General features: G+C 43.1%; 3 protein-coding genes across 3 annotated transcripts; 1 reads left to right on the forward strand and 2 right to left on the reverse strand.

Annotated features, from left to right (window-relative positions):
• The first annotated feature begins 40 nt into the window (after positions 1-40).
• On the forward strand, positions 41-1,651 carry cUnh11orf68 (chromosome Un C11orf68 homolog). Its single transcript, XM_079460210.1, is given in 3 exon segments — positions 41-87; positions 783-904; positions 907-1,651. Coding segments are annotated over 2 exon segments (729 nt in total). The 5' UTR covers positions 41-87; positions 783-789; the 3' UTR covers positions 1,521-1,651.
• Positions 1,652-1,841: 190 nt separating this feature from the next.
• rela (v-rel avian reticuloendotheliosis viral oncogene homolog A) lies at positions 1,842-8,902 on the reverse strand. The gene is made up of 11 exons (XM_079460192.1): positions 8,740-8,902; positions 7,461-7,499; positions 7,142-7,275; positions 6,643-6,788; positions 6,345-6,436; positions 5,544-5,678; positions 4,487-4,591; positions 4,182-4,397; positions 3,993-4,070; positions 3,824-3,910; positions 1,842-3,744 (listed from the first exon to the last, which is right to left on the reverse strand). Exons 1-11 carry the CDS (start codon positions 8,744-8,746, stop codon positions 2,981-2,983), a joined length of 1,803 nt encoding a protein of 600 aa, XP_079316318.1. The 5' UTR covers positions 8,747-8,902; the 3' UTR covers positions 1,842-2,980.
• A 1,273-nt stretch (positions 8,903-10,175) lies between these two features.
• Positions 10,176-18,449, reverse strand: LOC306896339 (calcium-binding protein 2). The gene is made up of 8 exons (XM_079460233.1): positions 18,384-18,449; positions 17,687-17,730; positions 17,447-17,600; positions 16,891-16,921; positions 16,664-16,807; positions 10,841-10,950; positions 10,553-10,700; positions 10,176-10,414 (listed from the first exon to the last, which is right to left on the reverse strand). The coding sequence occupies exons 2-8, from the start codon at positions 17,722-17,724 to the stop codon at positions 10,386-10,388; spliced, it is 654 nt and encodes a 217-aa protein (XP_079316359.1). The 5' UTR covers positions 17,725-17,730; positions 18,384-18,449; the 3' UTR covers positions 10,176-10,385.
• Between the last annotated feature and the right edge of the window lie 114 nt (positions 18,450-18,563).

Consider the following 18,563-nt stretch of genomic DNA (forward strand, 5'->3'; position numbering starts at 1 on the left):
GTGTGCCCACGCGAGTCTAAATAAAGTTCGAATCGCGACCGGAAGTCGGAAGTGTTGAGGCACGCGCGAGCTCAGTTACTCATCAGAGTGAGACTTTACACTTTAATATTTGTTTTTATCGACACGAATTCGTTTAAAGCGACACTATAAGCGTTTGTTGGTTTATATCTGTGCATATTGTATACGTAGTTTATGGTGTCGCGAGACTGAACAGGATTAAAAGGTCGGATGTCAACGCAGACATATTGAGACGAGAGAGAGAGAGAGAGAGAGAGAGAGAGAGAGAGAGAGAGAGAGAGAGAGAGAGAGAGAGAGAGAGAGAGAGAGAGAGAGAGAGAGAGAGAGAGAGAGAGAGAGAGAGACAGAGAGAGAGAGAGAGAGAGAGAGAGAGAGAGAGAGAGAGAGACAGAGAGAGACAGAGAGAGACAGAGAGAGACAGAGAGAGACAGAGAGAGAGAGAGAGAGAGAGAGAGAGAGAGAGAGATGTTTGATGACACTGTTTGTTTACAAAATAAGATATCAGAGATCTTTGAAATTGTTCTTTAATCATGTTTGTATTGTGTAAGGTATATTTTGAGTTATTATGGCTTAAATAAAAACAAATAAACTGCAGTTTGATTGATATTAATTGGACTGCACAATAAAAAAAACATGATTTTTGCACATAAACTCTTCAATATGCTTTTCTATAGTAAGCCAAACAGCTTTAATGATCCCCATTTGTCTTTAGTTATGGTTACACACAGTATACGATCTTGTCATGTTTGTTTGTAATTTCACAGAAGAAGAATGGCAGAAGAAGATCAGGCTGAGAAGTCGGAGATCTTCTCTGCGGAGGATTATGCCGCAGAGTCCATGGCAGCAGATATGGACCCCTGGATCGTATTCGATGGCCGGAAAACCCCCAATCCGAACTCAACGGATGGCTTGAGTCCAACAGACCCTCGCAGGTCAGTCGCCACGGAGACAAAGAAGGTTCAAGTCCGGTGGGCTGGATCGCCGTCCACGGGCCCACCTCGTGCAATGATGCTGCAGACGTGGAGGGTCTCCAGGACAGCTGGGAATTGCTGAAGGACAGCGGGCGAAGCATCACCTTTCACGTCATCAAGGAGCTGGCGTTGAACCATAACGTGCTGGTGGGCAAGTGGCTCATGCATTTGGACACCGGCTTCAAAGTGGACCGCGCCTGGGAGTGCATCGCCAGGTCAACGCTGGACGGCAAGATCTGCTCTGCCAAAGTGAGCCCCAGAGATCCCGGATCAGACAGCAAACACGTGATCTGTGTCTACAACAGAAACTTTGCGGACGAAGAGCAGGTGATGCGTCTGGACGCTGCCATCCGAGCAGCCGGGGTCAAGTGCGTCCTCTACTATAAACCTGACGTGTACTCGTATCTGGGAATCTACCGCAAGAACCGCTGGAAACTCTGTCCGACCATCTACGAGAGCAGGTTTGACCTGGAGAGCGTTCCTCGCCGCTCTCACGTTATCAATAAGGTCACCAATCTGGAAGTCACCTAGAGGTCGCTCCTGTGAAGCCGAACATTACCCTGTTTTGCGCCGCTTGGCGGAGACTCTCTGTACGGCCTGACGGTTGCGCCGAGGAAGACGAGAGCCGGACGGTGCTTTGGACACACTCCATTATTGTTGCGTTACGGTCACAGAACTGCACGTAAGCAGGTTCAAATCAAGAGAATACACAATGTTTACAGTTAAGGCCTTTAAAAGCCTGCTTATGTTATTGAAAGATGCAAACGTGTTTAATAAAACCGTTTTTGTTTTTTGTTCTTTCAGTATTTGTTTCAATCTTAACACATTATGTCCAATAAACAGGTTGCAAACTTTCTCTGAACATTGATCTTTATTACAGCTCTTAACATTGTTGAAAACTATATTGAATTTGTACACAGAACCCACTTACAGTTCTTTTTCTGAAACACGTGAACATATTTATCTGTCAAGTAAAGTGAGAGACACAAACATCGATGTCTGGGTTAACTTGTATAGAAAAATGTCGTCAGGTTTAGATCAGTTTCCTCTTGCATGCGAGTTGCAAATGCAGCTTCATTTTAGCATGTGATGGTTCAGAGCAAACTAACGGGAAGGTGTTTCCTTCATTATTATTAACGCAGAACACTGATGAATATACAGCTTAATGTTTCTTAATTCTGACTCGTTTAAAAACAGAACGGAAGTCAACAAAACCATACGTGTGTGTGTGTATTTAATAAGATCAAAGCATCGAGTGTGACAGGTTTACAGCTTAAATCTTTTACAAGTGCACAGGCAGATGATGATGTTCAATCAGTCAAAAACACAACTGTCACTGACAAAAGAGTGACACCAAACTTCATTACAGGCTGGAAATAACGATGACCTGTATGCTGTCAGTTTATAGAGAGAGAGAGAGAGAGCATCACTCAGGTGTCCAACAGTAAACGCTTGATCTTTATATTGTAAACATAAATAATAATATAAAAAAATATTTATTGACCGTTTGTTTTCTAATTATTGCTTTGTCACACCATAACAAGACACGTGTGAAGAATATTTGTCAACTGCCCAAGCGTTCATGTACATGAATGGTCATCTTTTTCAATTCATTTCAATTGTTAGAACCCACATGAAAAATATTGTGGTACAGTTTAGTATTGATTTAAAAACACTACAGTTAACCTAAAGCTCAATATAGTAATAAAGTATACGTAAACTTTACTGTTGTGAATATTAAAATACACCACAGTATTTTCTCATGTGGGTGATATTTTACTGTAACCTTGATCAGTCGGGGTTATAAATCTCTAAACGTCACGTGGCAATAATGCTAAAGTTGCAGTTCAGGATGATTTGGTTTCCAAGGCGTCCCTGTCTGCAGAGAAGCTGTACATTGATGTCCGAAGGTGCCTTTAAACTAAGGCACTACATTAGACCCCCCACCACAGGTTCACCTGAATGTCCAGATAAAAACCTTTCTTCAGCGTTTAGGTGGGATGTCCAGGCTGAAAGCCCACTTGGTTGTTGCTGGTTAATATGGACATGAGACGATCTTCATCCATGGAACTGATCATTTCGAAGTCTTCTAGTACAGAGGACCCAAGGGGCGGCGCCTGCGGACTGTCAATCATGTTCTCGTGATTTATGTAGTTGGCAATGCTCGGGGGGAGGGGCATCCAGGCAGAGCCGTTCCCCGCAGGATTGGCGGACTGTTCCGGCGCGTCCGAACACTTCCCCATGACTGATGAAGTTGCCATGGCGAGTCCTCCTTCGGCAGAGAGTCCGCTCTGACCCAGAAGCGCCTGGATCTCCTCGATGTTGATGTTGTCCACGTCAGAGCCTTGCACTTCGGAGAAGCTCGGGAAATCGGGAAAGTCTTCGCTCAGTGAGGGGTCGACCCTGAAGGTTACGCCGCCGAATGCGTTCTGTGCGTCTTGTGAAACCACTGTGCCATCACCACCACTGGCTGCATTGATCTGATCTTGCGGCCGTGCGGCGAAGTTGCTGAAGGGAAAGTCATGTAGATCGGACAGGTTGACGGTGGGGAAGTCTTGAGTCAGCGCGGCGGATGAGGCTGGAGCTTTGGGCTGAGGATCGACCAAGGTGCTGAGGAACGGCCACGTGTCACTGGCAGACGCGCACGGCTCGGCTTTGAGCGAACTCTGAGAGGACGGAGCGAACAGATGACCGGGATTCGTGCTGAAGAACGAATGAGATGTCTTCACTGATGGACCTCCGGATGCGGCTGAAGCTGAAAGACACATTTCTGTCTGTATTCTGTATTCACTCACTCTCAGATGTAAAGGAAGGCGTGCGTGTGTGTGATTTACCTGTCAGAAGACCACTCGGGGCTACAGGTTTGGGTAGAGATCTTTTGGCGGTGGTGAACAGCCGTCTGTCCGCAGGACCGGATGAACCTGAACACAAAACTCCAAGGTTAAAAACAAACACACGCTTTCACTCGTCCTGTTTATTAACGCCTGTGAGTTCCTGTGAGACCTGAAATTATGTTGTTGAGTTTGAGGTTTTGCAGCATTCCTTCAGTTCTCTTTCTCTTCTCCAGTATTCTGTGCTCATCTGCTCAACACAAAACACACGAGACAGTGACCCGACAACAAAAGTCATGTTAACATCGGTGAGTATTCACCGATGACGTCATGTTTCAGGAGAATATGGACATGATCTGACCTGGATCTGCGGGCAGGTACTGGAAGTCCATGGGTTCGCTGACCTCTTGATCAGACGGACGGCGCAGCTGCATTTTCACGCGCACGGGTTCCATCAGGTTGGTGACGCCGTACGCCGGCGTGCGAAACACGATGGCCACCTGTCTGTGAACGTCAGCCTGCGAGAACAATCCTTTACTCTCCCAAGAGTCCTGGAAAAACCTCACCTCGATGTCCTCTGTGGGTCAAGGAGATTACAGATGCATGTCAATGCGATGCTAACACACACGTGTGAACACGTGAAACTGCGTTGATGCGAACACCCACCCTTCTGTACTTTATCACACAGAAGAAAGATCTCGTCTCCTCCGCGGCAGGTGCCGGAGTTTCGGTTCACTCTACAGATCTTCAGCTCAGCTGTGTTTGGAGCTCCTGAGCGGACACACAAACACACAACACGCCTACACTCAATGCACACATGGACACAGTTACAGTTCAATAAAGCGTTTGTTATTTCACTGATTCATCTAACAGTCATCCTGTCATTACACAGCTCTTTCATACATGTACAAGGTTTCATGTGAAAAGAATAACTGCAGACTTTTACTGTGGTAAACGGTTTCATCAAAGTATTTTAGAATTGTGTTATGTAAGAGCCGTGCATTAGTGGGTTTTAATGCACGACGTGGAGGCCAAGAACCACCCAACATGGAACGAAGGGTGATTGCCTTTGCGAAGTGCATTCAAACCCTTTAACGCACTGCTAGCTGTGGATTATCCAGCTTATATCATGGTTATTTGCCAAGCTTTTATTGGTGCTTTAGATCAAACCACTGAAAATTATTCCTCATTATTTTCATCAGTTCATTTGAAATGTAATCAAGCTGATTGGATCTTCCTGTGTGTTAAAGGGTTTTAATGCACATTATCCGATTTTCCATTTTTATGTCAATTTTATTTAAAGTTTTAAGGAATTTATATATATATGTGCTTTTGTCATTTTATAATTGATCTGTTTCTTTTTTATGTTGCTATATAATATTAATTTCCCTACATTAAAATTTTCCCTTTAGTTAAGTTTTTTCTTAAATCATTTTTAGGTCAATATTTCAGTGGTAAGAGAGTGGCGCTAACAATGCCAAGGTTCTGGGTTCGATCCCAGGGGATGATGTGTGATTTCTGTAATAGATGGAGAGTTCATTACTGTATGTCTTTATGTAAAAAAGTACTCATGAACATGTATGAAACAGTGTGATGATGTCAGATCATTTTCATGAGTCGGCACTGCGCCAGTGCGCTCACGCTGATCCCAGTTCCATTCCTGTCCAATCACAATAAAGGCCCTAAAATAAAACTTGAAAAAAAGATTGAGATGTTAACTGACTGTTGTCATAGATGGGGTGAGAGATGACGGGGTCCAGACGAGCCAGTTCCCCGTTGGGCAGAGTGATGAACACCTGAAAACACAGCCGAACGGCGTTCAGATCAAACTCGTCCTCCCAGATCTTAGCTTCAGGAACTGAAAACACAAGATACAAACACAATCTGATATACGCTTTAAAGGGCACTTCCGTCAATAGATCCTCCAAAAAATGACACACTGGACTTTTAAGACAGGTGAAGATCTCATGTTAACATATATCTGACCACATGACACTATAATGCACAACATACAAATACAAGACAAAATGATCGCAATGAAACAAACCTACTCAACAAATCATCACCGCGGAATGATTCGGTTCTATCTGCATTGCTAGCACTTTTGAGAGATTGAGCTTCAAAAATCACATCGTGTAAATAAGTTCAATAAAAAAATATGTGAATGACTCAAAAATGTCAGATAGAAAACCATGATCCCAAAGCGATAAAATCTCAATATTCTTTTTTAAACTGTAGTATAAAACATGTTTCACTCTAGTAAACTGGGTTGTTCTTTTAGTTTTAGAGTGTGTGTGTGTGTTAGTGGGGACTCGTGTCACTGTGGGGACCATAATGGAGGTCCTCACGGGCACAAAAGCGTATAAATTGTACAGAACGATCGTTTTTTTAAATCTAAAAATGCAAAAAGGTTTTTTAGGATGATTAGGTTTAGGGGATAAAATGTACAGTTTGTACAGTAAATAACTCATTACGCCTATAGACTGTCCCCACGGAGATCATTAACCAGAGGTGTGTGACGTACTGTTAAACGGGTTGTTTTGTGTTTGTAGTCGACAGGACACAGCTTCTCCCACGTCCTTTTTCTTAACGCACTGAATCCCCAGATTCTGGAAACTGAAACACAGATACACGTCTTACACGGCAAAGAAACCCAAGGATGGAAAAATTCAACGTCTTCTGGAAATATTTCAGTTTCTGTTGCCAGCTCAAACAGGAAGAGGTAACGATCTAATTATAGAGCTGACCAAAAACATCTTCACACACACGGACAGATTGTGATGGAGAGAACACACACACACACACACTTCAGGTAAAGTCACCTGTGAATGCGTCGCTCCTGTAAATCAGCTTCATAATATCCATGTTTACAGTCTTTGCCCACCAGCTCGTGTGGGTGAGGTTTATACGGCGGATTCTTGGTCACCAGTGAGATTCTGACTCTCAGCGGACCGCTGTAATGATGAACCTACGAAGAGTCAAAAATCAAGAACAGATGAAACGCAATGATCTGACATACAGACAGAAAATAAGATTGATGTGAGAGCTTGGAACAATATCTATGACAAAAACATTCATTTTTACATGCCTATTGTCATTTTCTTTAATCTTGTTATATTGTTGATAATGAACAGAGGTGAATCAGTGTAAGGATGGATGACGCGCCGGGTCGATACATGTTTGAGGATTCATGAAACATCTGTGTGATTTCTCACTGTTTATAAATATTATGACTCATATCAATCAAATTACAAATAAAATGTCATATGTTATGAATGTATAAAAGCGGAGAGAAATCCTGTGATGACGGTGTAAATTCACCTTGATAGCGGGGTGTGTTTTTGTGGTATCATTGCTCTTTTCTCCGGGTATACTCCCAGCAGATCGACCCTCACACTTATAACGGAAACGCATCCCTCGAGCCTTGGGCTGCTCGATGATCTCTACATAAGGACCTGGAGAAAAACACACCACACCAGACTGAATCAATCCAGATCACACTTCACATCTGATTATAATGTGACGTGATTCAAGCGCTCTATATCACATGAGGCGTATGTCCACGAGCCACTACCCTTACAAACAAAACTAAAAAACACCAATGTGTCCTTTCACTCTCACACACAGAGTCTTTCTTTACCTTGAGACACTGTGGGCGGCGGCCAGGTAGGAAAGAGCCCTGAAAGAACAAATATAACAACACAACGTCACAATACATCACAGATCCACAACAATACACACCAGACATATGATCATCATCATCATCCTGACAATCTGCACAGAAATAACACAACAGACTCTGATCTGAATATTTACGGCTCCATAACACAACACAAGAAACATGAGAACGATGAAGAATCATGAACGCAAATATAAATGCTAAACTCTACCGAACATGTCTAGTAGACAGAGAACTGACACAAAGATATTCATATTAACAAGATGCGGCATGCGATGGATCCCACGCATTCGAGAGATGACAGAAGCGCTGTCAATAAGAATAAAGGGCTCATGTTTTTCTGTGTCTTTGCTGGAATTTAAAGTAGTTTTTAATGTTGTTTATATGTCTGTGTAATACGCTTTAAGATGTTTTAAACCTTTAAAGCTGAGTATTTGTCCCCAGTTTACCAGAGACGGGTTAAAAATGCTGCCTCTGTTTATGACGTCAAAACCCCGTAACCAATCACGTTAGCAGATTTCAGATATAATCCATGCCCACACCACTGAAGGGGGCGGGGACAAGTCTGCATATGCATGAAGAATTATTTTTCTCACTTGAAACAAGTTTTACACGTGTGGTGCTTTTTAAATGCTTAAAGATGAGTTTCAAGAGATAAAATGACACAAACACCTGCTAGTGACCCGCCCGAGCCCAAACTCTCCATAGAACACAGATGATAAAAGATATAAAAGAGAAGTGAGCTGAATGTGCAGCTGCTCCAGTGAAACCAGTGACGTGATTCTGATTATAAACATCTGAAGAAGGAAAAGGCCATCATTCAATCTAAAGTGTGACGATTCCACTCTATACAATTCTTTGACGTGTTTAAAGTCAGATGAGTCTTCAGACATGAAGATAAATGTGATGACGTATATGTTTTTATTTACAGTTCAGTGTGTTTGTTGTTGTTTAGAGGCACTTATGCTGAGGAGTTGTGTCGTATTGTGAAGCATGACGTCATGTCGCTTACGTTCAGCGTCTCACACATTCGCACGCAACACGCACAAACAAGTCCACAAACACACAGACGCGACCGCGAGCCCACACAGGAAGTCATTAAATGACATTAAAGTGACATGTCTCTCGGTGTTTACTCGGTGTTCGGTGAACGGAAGCAGAACCGGGGCGCGAGCTTCGGGAGTTTCCTGTCCGCGCATACACGACACGGATAAAGGCGCGGCGATCAAACTTCACTTACCGTCCATGTTTACGGTCTGTCGGGTGGCGGTCGGCCGGTTCCGCGCGTCGGTGAAGAACGAACGACCCTAAAGAAACACCGTAACGACGCGTTCCTTCCGCGAGCCTTCCCGAACTGCCCCGCCCTGCGGAAAAACCCGCGTGACGCACCTACGCATCAGTGTGCTCACACATGACACCCGCAGGAAATAAACAACCGTCTCATTACAGTGAAAGTCAACCATAGTGCACACTTCTGAGTGAAGTCAACTATAGTGCACACTTCTGAGTGAAGTCAACTATAGTGCACACTTCTGAGTGAAGTCAACTATAGTGCACACTTCTGAGTGAAGTCAACTATAGTGCACACTTCTGAGTGAAGTCAACTATAGTGCACACTTCTGAGTGAAGTCAACTATAGTGCACACTTCTGAGTGAAGTCAACTATAGTGCACACTTCTGAGTGAAGTCAACTATAGTGCACACTTCTGAGTGATCCACAGACGGGTTTCTCAAGTCGATAAAGATTTATTATTGTCGGGGTGAGTATGCTGTCTGACATCACAGTACCGCGAAAACGACTGGAGGGCGTACGGGCTAGTCTGATCTCGCGAGACTTTGATTGCACATGTCGATAGATCTGCGCAGCGCTGCACGAGGTCGACTCGTCTCTGACGTCAGCGCTTTTATCTGTTGTTTCTCTCAGAAGTGGACATTCTTAGAAACAGATGTTTAATGTAAGTGTGCCAAATCCAAACATGGACTATTTGTATTCTATGTCTGTACTTTACTTTGAACAAAACACTTCACTTCATTATAAAGCACAATACCATACTTTGCACACTATTTCATACATCCTAATTCAATACGTACATTCAAATCTTGTATTTTGTTACGTTTAGTTAAACTAAAGTTTACTAAAAAGTAAACTAAAGTAAACTAAAGTAAGAATTAAGATGCTTGAATTATTATGTAAAAACTTACAAAATTATATTTGTGCTGTATGCTGCTGTTTCCACAGTTTAAACACTCAGATACTAGACAAATGTACATCTGAGTCCACCTCTAGTTTCATGTCCAGATGCTGACTGATGCATTAAACATCTGTTCATTATGATTAATAGTCAAAAGTGTTAACAAACGTTATTACGTCACTTGAACACAGATGAAGATGAAGCTGAAATGTTTAGTTCAACACCTGTAAAGTCCTGTCATGTGTGTGACACCTACAGAGGAGAACATGAACATCACTTATATGAAACAAACACATTTTCACATACAACATTTAACATCTGCAGACTTTATAATCCTCCGGTGTTCTGCTTTTATTTCAGGCAGTCTGTGTGTTCTTGTAGTTCATTTGCATTTATTTGTTTTACTGCCGTTTAACAGCTGTTAAAAAACTCCACCTGAGATTTAATATATTTTCATATGAAGAAGTTAATTTACACGCTTTTTCAGATCTTTACTGTTTATTAACAAAACTGTAAAACATATGACACTTTGTACAAAGTCCTAGCGATGCTCATGAAATATTATATACAAAATATTATGACTAATGTCTATTAGAGTTTGTTGGTTAATGTTTTTGAGACGATGGAATAAGGAAACGACAGTGTTGACATCTTCCTCTACCTGCTGCTGTCTGATGATGATGAGGATGAAGATTCACCGCACTGACAACATCATCACAAACTCTGGAGGAAAACAGATCATCACATCTGGACAACATGATCATCAACTGCTGAATTGTTTGAGTTTGTATAATCATAATAAATAAGGACTAGTATTATAAACAACAGTGTGTGTGTGTGTGTGTGTGTGTGTGCCCTCACCATCAAAGTCCACCGTTCCATCACCGTTCAGATCCAACTCCTTCAGAATCTCCTCCAGTTCTCCCTTCTTGAGTTTCTCTCCTAACAGAGTCTTCACTGCCTCCTTCATCTCATCCAGAGAGATCTTTCCATCTCCATCCGTGTCAAACTATCTCGCACAAACACACAGATGATGAAAGCACAACACATTCACTATTATATACACAACTCATATCTTGATTAGTTTATCATTCACCGAACACATGTTTGTTTGTTTGTTGTTGTTAAGAGGTGTGGGAAATGACTGACCTGACTGAAGGAAGATTTGAGTTCTCTGAGACCGAGCATGTCCGCTGTCTCCTCCATCATCCTGGGACCCATCAACTCACAAAAATCATCAAAATCCATCAGACCCCCCACTAAACACACAAGACAACAACACAATTACATCAGCTGAAGCAAAACACACACATACACACAAACATACACAAGCATGTGCACTCACCCACAAGCATGACACACACAAGCATTACACACACAAATAAACACACTCCCAAACATACACAAGAATGTGCACCGACGCACCCACACACACACACACATACACAAGCATGTGCACCGACGCACACACACACGCACACACATACACAAGCATGTGCACCGACGCACACACACACGCACACACATACACAAGCATGTGCACGGACGCACGCACACACACACAAACATACACAAGCATGTGCACGGACGCACACACACAAACATACACAAGCATGTGCACGGACGCACGCACACACACACGCACACACATACACAAGCATGTGCACGGACGCACGCACACACACACAAATATACACAAGCATGTGCACAGACGCACCCAAACACACAAAGATACACACACACATACACAAGCATGTGCACGGACGCACGCACACACACACAAACATACACAAGCATGTGCACGGACGCACACACGCACACACACGCATACACACACACAAACATACACAAGCATGTGCACGGACGCACACACACAAACATACACAAGCATGTGCACGGACGCACGCACACACACACGCATATACACACACAAATATACACAAGCATGTGCACAGACGCACCCAAACACACAAAGATACACACACACATACACAAGCATGTGCACGGACGCACCCACACAAATACAATTCAATTCAATTCAATTCAATTTTATTTATATAGCGCTTTTCACAATTTGCATTGTTCCAAAGCAGCTTTACAGGGGAAAACGAAAAACCCAAGAAAGGGTAAAACACGCTACATGGTGTTTTATAAAAATCCAATTATTCTAGTAAATAATATCTATGTAAATCTGATTTATTTAGCATATTTGCATTGATTGAATGTTTGGCTGTAAAGATGCCTCTTTAATCTAGATTTAAATTGGGCGAGTGTGTCTGATCCTGGAATAATATCAGGAAGGTTATTCCAGAGTTTAGGTGCTACGTATGAGAAAGCTCGACCCCCTTTGGTGGATTTAGTTATTCTAGGTATTATCAAAAGAGTTTTGAGATCTTAGAGAGCGTGATGGGTTGTAGTGTGATAGAAGCTCTGTTAGGTAGGTAGGGGCTAAACCCTTTAAGGCTTTATAAGTGATTAAAAGAACTTTAAAGTCAATACGATACTTAATGTGTAGCCAGTGAAGGGTTGATAACATTGGGGTTATGTGATGGTATTTTCTGGACCTGGTTAGAACTCTGGCAGGTGCGTTCTGAACTAACTGTAGTTTGTTTATTGATGATGGAGGACAAACACTAAGTAGCGCATTACAGTAGTCAAGTCTTGAGGTCATAAATGCATGAATAAGCTTCTCCGCGTCAGCAACACACAGAATATTTCATCATTTGGCAACATTTCTTAGGTGGAAAAAGGCTGTTTTTGTGACATTTGAGATGTGATTTGAAATGACAGGTTGCTGTCTAATATAACGTCTAGATCTTTTACTGTATTTGTTGGAGTAACAGGACATCCTTCAACTTGCAGTTTATAATCAGAAATATTCGGTTTGCGTGTCTTTGGTCCGATAAGTAATATTTCTGTTTTATTAGAATTTAAAAGAAGGAAATTACAGGTCATCCAATGTTTTATATCTTCAATGCACTCTGCCAATTTGTATAGCTTGGAGGAATCATCTGGTCTTGATGAGATATATAGCTGAGTATCATCTGCATAGCAATGGAAGCTGATTCCATGTTTTTTAATAATGTTTCCAAGGGGAAGCATGTATATGGAGAACAGCACGGGTCCCAGAACCGATCCCTGAGGTAATCCATAATTTACTTGCCTTAGATTCAATGATTCCACATTTAAATTGACAAATTGATGTCTGTCTGGCAAGTAAGATCTAAACCATTCTAGTGCCTGTCCCTCAATACCGGTATAATTGTGTAAGCGATCTAGAAGTATGTTATGGTCTACGGTATCGAACGCAGCACTAAGGTCAAGCAGGACCAAGAGTGAGATGTTACCTTTATCTGATGCTATAAGCAGATCGTTTGTCATTTTAACGAGCGCAGTTTCAGTGCTATGATGAGATCTAAAGCCTGACTGAAATTTTTCATGCATGTCGTTATTTTGTAAGAAAGAGCATAACTGAGTGCACACTACTTTTTCTAGTATTTTAGACAGGTATGGAAGATTAGAAATCAGTCTATAGTTTCCTATTTCATTTGGATCTAAGTTTGGTTTCTTGATTAGAGGCTTAATGACGGCCATCTTAAAGGGTCCTGGGACATGGCCTAGATTAATTGACGAGTTGATAATGTTATAAATGGGCTCAATTGCAACAGGTAGTAACTCTTTTAATAATTTAGTTGGTATGGGGTCTAGTAAGCAAGTTGTAGGTTTAGAAGTTGCAATAAGTTTAATTAAATCCTCCTGTTTTATAGATGAAAAACGCTGGAGCCTTTGTTTTGGAGCGATACACACACACCAACATACACAAGCATGTGCACGGACGCACGCACCCACACACACACACATACACACACACCAACATACACAAGCATGTGCACGGACGCACGCACACACACACACACACACATACACAAGCATGTGCACGGACGCACCCACACACACACACATACACACACACCAACATACACACACACACATACACACACACATACACAAGCATGTGCACGGATGCACGCACACACACACACACATACACAAGCATGTGCACGGACGCACGCACACACGCACACACAAACACAAGCATGTGCACGGACGCACGCACCCACACACACACACATACACACACACCAACATACACAAGCATGTGCACGGACGCACGCACACACACACACACACACATACACAAGCATGTGCACGGACGCACCCACACACACACACATACACACACACCAACATACACACACACACATACACACACACATACACAAGCATGTGCACGGATGCACGCACACACACACACACATACACAAGCATGTGCACGGACGCACGCACACACGCACACACAAACACAAGCATGTGCACGGACGCACGCACCCACACACACACACTGTATATCCTGCACTTGCTAACTGCACTTCTGGTTAGACCTAAAATACAGATTTCGTTACACTGTACTTGTATATGTGTAATGACAATAAAGTTGAATCTAATCTAATCTAATCTAAACATACACAAGCATGTGCACGCACGCACGCACCCACACACACACAAACATACACAAACATACACAAGCATGTGCACGCACGCACCCACACACACACAAACACAAGCATGTGCACGTACGCACCCACACACACACAAACACACACACAAACATACACAAACATACACAAACATACACAAGCATGTGCACGCACGCACCCACACATACAAACATACACAAGCATGTGCACGCACGCACGCACCCACACACACACAAACATACACAAACATACACAAGCATGTGCACGTACGCACCCACACACACACACATACACACACACAAACATACACAAGCATGTGCACGGACGCACCCACCCACACACACACACACACACACACATACACACACACCAACATACACAAGCATGTGCATGGTCGCACACACACACACACATACACAAGCATGTGCACGTACGCACCCACACACACACAAACACACACAAACATACACAAGCATGTGCACGGACGCACGCACCCACACACACACATACACACACACAAACACACACACCAACATACACAAGCATGTGCACGGTCGCACACACACACACACAAACACAAGCATGTGCACGTACGCACCCACACACACACAAACACACACACAAACATACACAAGCATGTGCACGGACGCACGCACCCACACACACACATACACACACACAAACACACACACAAACATACACAAGCATGTGCACGTACGCACCCACACACACACATACACACACACAAGCATGTGCACGGACGCACACACACACACAAACATACACAAGCATGTGCACACAAGCACGCACCCACATACACACACACAAACATACACACAAACATACACAAGCATGTGCACGCACGCACACACACACACAAACATACACAAGCATGTGCACACACGCACGCACCCACATACACACATACACACACACAAACATACACAAGCATGTGCACGCACGCACACACACACACAAACATACACAAGCATGTGTACACACGCACGCACCCACATACACACACACAAACATATACAAGCATGTGCTCACACGCACGCACCCACACACACACATACACACAAACACACACACAAACATACACAAGCATGTGCACGTACGCACCCACACACACACATACACACACACAAACATACACAAGCATGTGCACACACGCACGCACCCACATACACACACACAAACATACACACAAACATACACAAGCATGTGCACGCACGCACACACACACACAAACATACACAAGCATGTGTACACACGCACGCACCCACATACACACAAACAAACATACACAAGCATGTGCACACACGCACACACACACACAAACATACACAAGCATGTGTACACACGCACGCACCCACATACACACACACAAACATACACAAGCATGTGCACGCACGCACACACACACACAAACATACACAAGCATGTGTACACACGCACGCACCCACATACACACAAACAAACATACACAAGCATGTGCACACACGCACGCACCCACATACACACATACACACACATACACACACACCAACATACACAAGCATGTGCACGCACGCACACACACACAAACACACAAACACAAGCATGTGCACGGACGCACGCACCCACACACACACATACACACACAAACACAAGCATGTGCAGGGACGCACGCACACACACACACACATACACACAAATACACACACATACACACAAACATACACAAGCATGTGCAGGGACGCACGCACCCACACACACACATACACACAAACATACACAAGCATGTGCAGGGACGCACGCACACACACACACACATACACACAAACATACACAAGCATGTGCACGGACGCACGCACCCACACACACACATACACACACACAAACATACACAAGCATGTGCACGCACCCACACACACACACGCAAACATACACAAGCATGTGCACGTACGCACCCACACACACAAAAACACACACACAAACATACACAAGCATGTGCACGGACGCACCCACACACACACATACACAAGCATGTGCACGGACGCACGCACCCACACACACACATACACACACACAAACATACACAAGCATGTGCACGCACCCACACACACACACGCAAACATACACAAGCATGTGCACGTACGCACCCACACACACACAAACACACACACAAACATACACAAGCATGTGCACGGACGCACCCACACACACACATACACAAGCATGTGCACGGACGCACGCACCCACACACATACACACACACAAACATACACAAGCATGTGCACGCACCCACACACACACACGCACACACACACACATACACACACACACAAACACAGAAACATACACAAACATGTGCACGGACGCACGCACCTACACACATACACAAACATACACAAACATGTGCACGGACGCACACACACAGACAGAAACTCACGTCTCATTTTAATCTGTTGAATGATCTCCAGGAGTTCCATCTCAGTGGGCATGTAACCCATCGTCCTCATGCATTCTGCCAGATCTTTATAGTTCAGATATCCGTCCTGATCATAATCAAACTCCTTAAACGCTTCAGCCAGCTCTGAAAAACACACGCAACACGTGACAGCACATGTATGATGTACTCATGATGTTCATTGTGATTGAATGATGTTGAACACTCACCGTCCAGCTCGGGCTGAGATAACTCTCTCTCCTGATGAACGCACACACACACACACACAGAGAGAGAGAGAGAGAACAACACACCATCTTCACCTCAGCACACATCAGTGTAAATGAAGAGTGACACTGAATCCCCGTCAGCACCTATTATTATCTGCATTACACGGATTACATGTGCGCACACACACACGTCTGGTTTATGATCTCTGTGGGGACAGTCAATGGCCGTAATGATTATTGTACTTTACAAACTGTAGATTTTATCCCCTAAACCTAAAAATCCCAGAAAACATTTTGCTTTTTTAGATTTTCCAAAAATATTGTTTTGTACGATTCTTTTGCCTCAATTTTGGTCCTCGTGATGTTGATGACACGAGTTGCTGTGTATTTGATATAGAAACAAGGCCACACACACACATGTAGATTTGACTATGTGCTCACTTTTCATACATGTTTTGTGTGATAAATGAGGTCACAGGGTTTCTGGTGTGAGCTGTGACAGCATGACATGATTTCATTCACGGTCATGTGGAAAATGATGTGGGCAAACACACACCTGACCAAAGATGCTGTTCAGCAGGTTGCTGTAAACCTTATTCATGGCGTCCTCGCTGGATTTCTTTTTCGTTGTTTTGGTGATGGTGTCACCGGACGCTGTCTTCCGCAGGGCTGATTTAGGTATGGCATCAGACGACTGGACAGATTTAATGCTGTCATGGGAAAACACAGAAACAAGTTTCATGTTGATTTGCTTCTGGACAAACCGGTCATACATCACATGAAAAGATTCACCTACCTGTCTGTGGATGACACTCTCTCTGCTTTCTGTGCCATGCTTCACTGTAGACATACAGACACAACAGGATCTTTTCTGATCTTTTAATTAATCGCAACGCACATTCTCATCGTTGCTCTTATCTTATGTGTATCTTAACAATCATTTCAAACGTGTAGATTATCAGACAAACAGAAATAATCTGCACCGTACTGATAACCAAACTAAAATATAATCAGGAAATTGTAGCTGTCCAGCTAACAAGGTTTGGTTCCCAGAACGTTCCCCTAACGTTAGTTTTTGGTTCTCCAGGAAAGTTTCCTTAACAGGAAAAGAACTTTAGTTGATGGTTCCCATAACGTTTTGGGAGCGTTCCACAAACGTAACAGAAACCATGAAACTAATGCCAAAAATATAAACAGAGAACATTATTTTCTGGTTATTTAAAAAAACAGCCTGCGATGTTCTGGGAATGTTATTTTCTGGTTACAAACAGTTTTGAAAAGAACGTTCCCAAAATAACCAAAAACTAATGTTAGGGGAACGTTTAGTGTTTGCTGAGATTTAGCAGATGTCAGCTGAACAATACAACTTTACTGTCAGATAGAAAATACATTCACAATGTTATGAATTACAGCAAAGTTGACTTTATGTGAAATAAACTGGTTTAAAAACAGATGATAAACCTCAGAAGCTGATGGATGAATGATGTTCTTACCGTGAACAGAATGAATGTGTGGAGGATTCTTCTGTCTCTCCGTCACAGGACATCTTAAAGGTGCTTAATGGATCAAGAGTCCAGATTAAACAGCAAACAAGTGGGCGTGGCCTCAGACACAAAGACCTTCAATCATCTCAACACACTTTTAAAACAACATGTCAATTAGAAAATATGTTT

The sequence above is a fragment of the Barbatula barbatula genome (genome assembly GCF_947034865.1).
Source record: "Barbatula barbatula genome assembly, chromosome: 1".
In the NCBI taxonomy this organism is placed as follows: domain Eukaryota; kingdom Metazoa; phylum Chordata; class Actinopteri; order Cypriniformes; family Nemacheilidae; genus Barbatula; species Barbatula barbatula.

Coding starts and splice junctions, on each gene's coding strand:
- rela (XM_079460192.1), bottom strand. Junction 5,679..6,344: donor ACAAAACAACCCGTTTAACA/GTACGTCACACA, acceptor TTGTGTTTTCAG/TTCCTGAAGCTAAGATCTGG. Junction 4,398..4,486: donor GTGTGATAAAGTACAGAAGG/GTGGGTGTTCGC, acceptor CTTGACCCACAG/AGGACATCGAGGTGAGGTTT.
- LOC306896339 (XM_079460233.1), bottom strand. CDS start 17,724: ATGGCACAGAAAGCAGAGAGAGTGTCATCCACAGACAG. Junction 16,922..17,446: donor TGAACAGCATCTTTGGTCAG/GTGTGTGTTTGC, acceptor TGCGTTCATCAG/GAGAGAGAGTTATCTCAGCC. Junction 10,415..10,552: donor TGGAACGGTGGACTTTGATG/GTGAGGGCACAC, acceptor GTTTTCCTCCAG/AGTTTGTGATGATGTTGTCA.